We start from the raw sequence: 7,964 nt of genomic DNA, 5'->3' as shown, positions 1-7,964 counted from the left end.
GGCTTTAGTAAACCTTTCAGAAGTTTGTTTTAGAAATAACCTGATTTCAAAACCAGAAAGATACAATGTAGCCCAGTGAAGCTGTGTTCTTACATCATGCTTAACCAAGACGGTGATAGAAACAGCATTGTGCAGACCCAGGAGATGGGTTAATGCAGTAACTAGGTTAATTGTGTTATACAAATGCATAGTCTAGAAAAGCAAAACAGAAAACTACCTGTCAATAGTGCATGCACCATGAAAAAAACCCCAAATTAGCTATTTCTTCCAGAAAGAGCAACGTTTTGATTGCATTGCCAGTCCTTCAAAATTAGCCTTGCTAGGATGTGAAAGAGCAGGTAATGCTATTATCTTTTTACGGGTAGATGCATTTCCCTGAACACACACAAAAGCTGAACACATACCCTGGACTAATCTGTGGTTTCTTTAACAATGGTTTATTGAATTAACCACAGTGATTAGGTTCCCCCAACAGGCTAAGTCAAAACCAAGAGTCATGACTTATGGCTGAACCCACCCTAGCTTTCACTGTTAGACACCCACAACCACGCATGAACGTTGGTCATTGTTCAATGACCATTCTAACAGCACTGGCCGTATTTTAATAAGGAATCAAGAAGAGCAACATGAGGAGAAGCTTAAGGCTGTAGCCTACCTTGTATATATTTCAGAAGGTTGGATAGCTGGGTTTCCTAAAACCAATACAGGATGACTCTGGCACCCTTGCAGGGACAGACTTCAAGCCACTTCAGGCATTAAGGGCTTTTCCACATTGGACCCAACCATAAAAGAGCCAGTTTGGTGTACTGGTTAAGTCACCAGGTTAGAAACTGGGATACAGTTCTAGTCCTGCCTTAGGCACGAAGCCGGCTGGGTGACCTTAGGCCAGTCACTCTCTCTCTGCCCTAGGAAGCAGGCAATGGCAAACTACTTCTGAAATTTTGCCAAGAAAACTGCAGGGACTTGTGCAGGCAGTCACCAGGAGTCAACAATAGCTTGAAGGCACCAAACAAAACAACAACAACAAACACCCACCATGCCATGGTCATGCCTGGGAACCTCTTTTTCTCTACTCCATCCCCTTGATGTTGCCTTTGTCTCGTTCATCCATAAGTCAGGCTTCAGCCATCCACATCTCTACTGGTAAGATGTCTTCTTCTGACACTGTCCAAGACAGCTTCAAGGTACTGTATGTAAAATCTGTTAGGTTTTGTCACTAATCACCTTGAAAGGAAGTCAGGGGACTGCATCAACTGTCCCCAGTAGAGGCAAAGGAAGGGTGGGGAGCCAATTTGACACTGGCATAATTTTGTGCCAACTCAAGGATGCCCAACTCAAGGATGTACAGAGAGCTCTTCAGCTCTGCAGTACTGGCTCTTAACATCTTGCTCCAGTAGTCACACATTTTGTTGTGCTTACATCAACCATGAGAGGGAGCCTTGATCTGTACAGATCTAAGCATGCAGCATTCATCCACATAAAACAAGGGTGGGGCAACTCATGGCCATGGGTTGCATGCAGCACCCCAGGATTATGCTGCTGATATTCCACTGAAAAAGAGTGGAGCAAGATGTTGAGAGCCAATACTGCTGAGCTGAAGAGCTCTCTGCCCCTCCTTGAGTTGGCACAAAATTATGCCAGTGTCAAATTGGCTCCCCACCCTTCCCTTGCCTCTACTGGGGACAGTCCCTGATAACTTTAACACAAGGTAATAAATCTCATTTAATGCACCTTGTTTCCTTAAAAAAAATCAGAAGGGAACAAAATGTCCTACCTGATATTTTCCCATCACTACCATCCCCCTGGCCTTTGGCATCTGAAAGAAAGAAAAAAAGTAGGACTCGGATTGCAGAAAGATTGTTCATCTTGGAAGTCAGGAATAATACAGGAGACTTGCTCCAAGATATGTGGCCCCCTGTAGCAGAATAACAAATTGTGGGACTGCCTTACAAGGTGCAAATATTACCAATTATTTAGAACTAGAGGCATTGAATCCAGCAACTTCCCCTCCTGAAGCCTGGCAGTAATAACATAAATAATTAAATAAAATAAAATAATTAAATAAAATAATTAAAAGCAATGTGTTGGCCTGAAATTGCCCCTTGCAAAACTCGAGGGCCAGCCCAACCTGCTTACAAATTCCTACCTTACGTGAATAAAATCTACGTTACTGTCATGGCATGGCTACTCTGCAAAGACATGTTACCCCACATATGTGCTTTGAACATAGGCACTGGCTCACAAAAGCCCCACCCCATATGGGATGTGTGTAAAATACACAGAAAGTACTTGAGTTCTTATGGATACAGAAGACTATGAGTCCCACCCAGATTCTTTCATTGCTCCAAGATGGGTCCTGTCCACTGTTAGTTTTCATGTTATCCATAGGTTTTGGGTGAAATAGAATTAGCCTGCTAGATTGATCGACTGAATTATTACCACTGATTTTCTACTTTATTGCTATTAGGAATCTGTTGATTAGTAGCTGCTGGGAGGGAACCCCTTCAGTTCTTCTGGATTGGTATGATCCATGCAAATAACTCCTACAATGGAAAGTGAGAAAGAGTCATTCTTGTTTTGACTGAACAGGGGAAAACAGCTGAGACAGTTTCACCAGCTGATAGTCTGGACAAAAAAGAGATCTATAAATGGTCCTCCGAATCCCCCTTCGCAGGAGTGCCAGCTTCACCCCTGACCACCAGCCTGTGGTGGAGGTCTCCACTCCTACCCCTGTGAAAATGGAAGCCAATGTGGTGGTCCTCGGAGCGGACAGTGTAGGAAAGTCAGGTAAGTTTGCGACAAAACTAATCCTGGGTGTTGGTATCCTAGACTGTGAAATACTCTCTCCACCAGAAACCACAGACAGAAACTTGCAAACATACAATGCAAGCTTCATTTGGAAGGATATTGTTGAAAAATGAAAGTTGCCCTGCCCAGAAACGGTAGACAGGTAGAACGCAATGCTGCAACATTTAATGAGAGTGATACTATCTGTGGCTAAACAGTTGTATGCTTCATTAACCAAACAAATTACTAACCAGCTTGTCGGATTTCCTAAATGCTGCAGAACAGCAAAAGGAAATTAAGGCGGTCATTCACACCGCAGGTCACAATTCTGATCTTTCATGCATGTCCAATGCAATTCATCTGCGTGTTTAACATAGAGTATGTCTCACTGGATTCAGAGGTCTTACGCCCAACCACAACCTGGACGTCTGACCTTCTGAGCTGAGATGTTATGATGGGATCTGTAGATTATGTGCTTTTTATAAATTTCCAGCCCAAGTGTGTGTGCTCAGGACCAAACGAAATTTTTCAGCTTCCTTTCAAAAAGGAATTTATATATGGACTTACTTAGGAGTAAGCAATCTCTAGAATAAACGATGCCTAAGTGCACTTAGGATGATAAGCAAAGCGTGTGCCTAAATATTCGGTTGCAAACAGCCAATCACTTTTCTGGAGAGTTAGTTTTCAGCTCTGCAAAACTGGAGTAACCTAGAGGATGTTGAAAATACTGAACCTGCAAAAGTTTTGGGTTGTTGTTTTCTGCTGAAAGTTACAGTGTCTACACAAAAATATTAAAAATAGGGTGTTGCGTTAAGGGACAAAAGTACATTTTGAGGACATTAATGTTTGAATTTGATTTGGAGGCTGAGTTTTATTTTTAATTGGGGGGGAATGGCTTGCAATTTTTTTTCCCCTATCGGTGAATAACATCCTTTTCCATTCCTCCTCCTGCCCCATCTGTCCTATATAACAGTTCCAACTCCCACTCTTTTTCACAGCTCTGACGGTGCGTTTCCTTACAAGGCGGTTTATTGGGGAATATGGAGACATGGGTGAGTGTTTGGATCTTTACACAGTTTGCGGCTGGTTAATCTCTCTCATCCTGGTGGTGGTGGTGGTGGATGGTCTGTCTAATTAGACACCCACAAGAAACCTACCAGAATATCTTTTGACTAGGGGGTGATGGGGAAGGAATGAAGTTTGAGATTCATTGGGAAAAGCAAACTGGCACACTAACCCGATTTCTGTTTACCCATGGTTAAATCATCCATTTCTTTTGATTAACATCTATAGCTTTCTATATGACCACATATGTAAGATGGCTAACACCATGAAAAAAAAATAGATTAAAGTTTTAAAACAAAGTTCAAATCAACAGTTCCACAGGCTTTAAAATCATTTAGCAGTTAAAATCCTAGTAAAAGAGATGTTTTTTTTTTAATGCTAAGAGAGGGGAGGCCGAGCAGCACCAAATTAAACATAATTGATCAAGTTCACACAATACTCTTCAGTGATAAATGACTATTTTAAGATCATAGTGGGTATTTTCAGAACACTTGAGGTGGAATCTAAACAAATCAAGTAATTTAGCCAGGCTATTATCAAGTTTTACACATCTTATCCAAAAGGAAGATAACCCTTATTTTAAAGCAATATCCCCAAAAGAGGATAGTAGACAGAAAAAAAAAAATCCACATCTGCTTACCTTACAGTATTTTCAGTAAATGTAAGATGAACCTTTCATTTTAAAGGTTAAGAAATTTATGTAAAAAATTTCAGATAAATGCACAATAATAATGGTAAGCTATAAACCAGTTTATATGCTACAGTGGATGGGCTCACCTAACATGCTAAACCAAAAGGTGATTTGCTTCATTTTGGCTTAGTGGAATGTGTGAATACAGTCAAATGTGGTTTATTTTAAAAACCATTATCAAGCAAACCTTGGCTTGGCCAGCACCTTGTTTGAGGACAAAATGCTCTTTCTTTGCTTCTGCCGTGAAATTACCCAACCTAATATCACACTTAGATGGTGAAAGAAAAAGTCAAAAAGAGACCAACACCTGCACAGGGCAGGTGTTAAGGTGCTGGACTGGGACTGGAAAGACCCAGGTTCAAATCTCCTCTCAGTCATGAAGCTCACTAGTTTGTCTTGAGCTAAATCCTATTTCTCAGGTCAACCTGTTTCACAGCGTTGTTCTTAGGGGATAAAATGAAAAACTTCTTTGTACCTCTAGCAGGAACTCCAAATCTTTCCCACTGCAGGGGATAGATAGATAGACAGACAGATATGAACATACAAACTCTTTTCCATCCAAACAACCCAATTAGAGCAAATCAAGTGGGGTTTTAATGGGGAAAGGACTAGACAATCAGGTTGGTAGCAGGCCATTGGAATGGTTTCTCAGCTGTAGGACAGGAGCATTCTTACTCTGTTGTTTTTACAGTATTTTCTTTGGCAAGTTCTACTTGCCCTATTTACTGTATTGAGTGGAAAAATCATGTATAGGCTGGTTCACATATTGTACCAACCAAAGGTTTAAATCATGGTTCATTAAATGAGCCATAATACACACACCCATGGTTTCTCAATCAAGCCACATATGGCTGGGTTAACACAGCATGCTAAACCATAAACAAGCAAACTTCCTTGTGGCTTAGTACAACCTATGAACCCAGCCAGCCGGGTGTCACTATTGGGAGAAGCCAAAATGTAATGACTAAGGCATGGTGCATGAAAAACTCTCAGGTTATGTTTTCTTGCTTTGTGGAGCTGCCCTTTTGTTACACCCAAAGCTGCTGAGTTTGAGCACCTAGACAGAAACCCCAGATTGGAAAGGGAGTGGCCAAGGAGAAAATCCATGGAGGGGAAGGATCAAGCTCTTGGGAGTGGCTTCTGGCAACCTGAACTTTCTGCTTTTCCCCACCCAGAGTCTATCTACACTCACACTTTGGCAGTAGAAGGCAAAGAGATTCTTTTCCACATCTGGGACTTTCCTTGCTCACAGGTGAGGAAGCTCCTCCACTCTCTCACATAAATGTGTGTGTGTATGTATAGTCCAATATAGTTGTGATTTACCTTTCAGTAACAAAATACATGCCTAATGAAATCATTATTCCCCTTATCCTGCACTGTTGTGGTGGTTGTGTTAATTAGAACAAGCAAACCATTCAGACAAAGACTAATGAAGTAAATATATCCAGTAGGGTTGTGCATTACTTCATTTTAGAAGGGGATTTTTGGAATGCGTGGGAGCACAAATGCAACACTTGTTTGCAACTCATTAAAGCACCCATGCCTGCAACATCTTGGAAAAAGATGTGGCTTCCTTAATGAGTTGCAGACAAGTTGTGCATGTGTGCTCCCATGCATTCTGAAGCATTTCTTCTTACATCTAAAGCACTTGGCACAGACTTGACATCCAGTTCTTCTCTATAAAAGTTTGGAAGAATAAAGGTCAAAGTTTGGAAGAATAAAGGACCTTGTCAAAGGTCCACGCTGGTCTTGTAAAAAGTATCCTTTGACTTGAAACTCTTCTTGTGTCCTTTGAAGGATGAATTCATTGTTATCTTTATGCCTTCTGGCTATTTTGGTTGAATTCTGAGGTGAGTCATCTTTTCAGTTCAAGGGACCACATGGTGTGTTGAGGTTCCAGAAGAGTTGAGGAAAGGAACAGGAGAATAAAAGCTGTGTTTAATTTTAATTAAATTTAAATTATAGTCAAATTGCATTAATTAAGTACAATTATGTGACTATTCCTCATGCAGTCAACAATTTTCACCTTCTGCCACATTATAATTTGGCAGATCCTTTTGGAAGGATGCTGGGGGCCATATCCAAGGCTTTAGAGGACCACATCCAGCCTGGGAACACAGGCTGTGCTTCTGAGTTTTAGCTAATGCAGACTTGTCTCACACCAGATATCGTTTTAGAAGAGGTGGTGTTTTCACATTGCATCAAGCCATAATATGATTTGTTTGTAACTTCACATGCCTTGTGAACATTATAGTTTATAAACCATGCTCTACTAATTATTATTGTTATTGTATTGTTGTTGTCAGTATTTACATACAGTCTACCAGATAGCTTTGACTGGATTTAGTAGTTTCAACTATCATATCCTTTCCAAGGATCTAGGCCAGCTAAAGATATTGTCATAATATGTGTGCTGTTCCAAGTGGTGCAACTTTTGTAATTCATGAGTTCTGTCCATTCTATTGTGTCCAAGTGCTTTTCCAGATCTTTTGATATGACACCAAGCACACCAACCACTATTGGCACTACTACTTTCATTTTCCACATTTGCTTGAATAATTGTTATTTTCAATCCATTAGTCTAACAAATCTATTAGCTAAATGTTGCAACCTTACCTGTTTTCTTATTCAGGAGAAGTCAGAGGAGAGCTCATCTAAGGACAAGCGCATCCAATGGGCTGATGGCTTTGTCTTGGTCTATAGCATCTGTGACCGTGCTAGCTTCAACAGTGTGCAGCCCAAAGTCCAGTTCATCAAAGCCACCAAGGAAGGCCCAACCCAGGAGAAATTGCCCATCGTTATTGTGGGCAACAAGCGAGATCTACACCATCACCGGGTGGTTTCCAGTGAAGAGGGCCGTCTCCTGGCCCTCTCCATGGATTGTGAGTTCTATGAGGTATCAGCAGCAGAAGCCTATCATGGGGCTCTCATGGTCTTCCATGGTTTAGCAGAACGCATATGTGAGGCCAAGCTGGCCCTGAAGAAAGGCACAGGAATCCGTAATATTGTCAAGAGTGTATCTGCTGTGTTTGCTCGGAAAAGAACAGACTCAATGTGAGAAGAGCTAACAATCTGGGAACGCTATGGAAGAACATCCATTTTTCTCTTGGTTGGGCACAGTGGATCATAGATTTTGCTGATAGAAAGTAGAGTGGTCCTCCTCATTCTGCTAATCCTGAAGGAGAAACAGTCCAGGAAGGTGGTATATATGGTTGCCCCAGTGTTCAAATTCAAGAAGAATGAGGCTATCGAAGGAAATGGCTATTCCTGTCTCCCTGTACTAAAACACCAAGACAAAAGGATTTGCTCGAGAGAAAGTGAACATCTTGCCCAAGTCCACCTTGTAAGTTGGAATTGGAATTTGGGGATCCCTTATTAATGTGGTACTAGTGCAACAGCCAGCACTGTACTGTACTCAGTT

At 41.3% G+C, this 7,964-nt stretch overlaps 1 protein-coding gene across 1 annotated transcript; it reads left to right on the top strand.

The window, feature by feature from the left end:
- Window positions 1-2,478: 2,478 nt before the first annotated feature.
- LOC134504712 (ras-related and estrogen-regulated growth inhibitor-like protein) lies at window positions 2,479-7,964 on the top strand. The gene is made up of 4 exons (XM_063314039.1): window positions 2,479-2,787; window positions 3,786-3,839; window positions 5,719-5,795; window positions 7,176-7,964. The coding sequence occupies exons 1-4, from the start codon at window positions 2,649-2,651 to the stop codon at window positions 7,599-7,601; spliced, it is 696 nt and encodes a 231-aa protein (XP_063170109.1). The 5' UTR covers window positions 2,479-2,648; the 3' UTR covers window positions 7,602-7,964.

Source organism: Candoia aspera, chromosome 13, assembly GCF_035149785.1.
Source record: "Candoia aspera isolate rCanAsp1 chromosome 13, rCanAsp1.hap2, whole genome shotgun sequence".
Lineage (NCBI taxonomy): Eukaryota > Metazoa > Chordata > Lepidosauria > Squamata > Boidae > Candoia > Candoia aspera.
The sequence above is the reverse complement of the archived record's forward strand: the minus strand, read 5'-3'. Positions and strand labels throughout refer to the sequence as shown.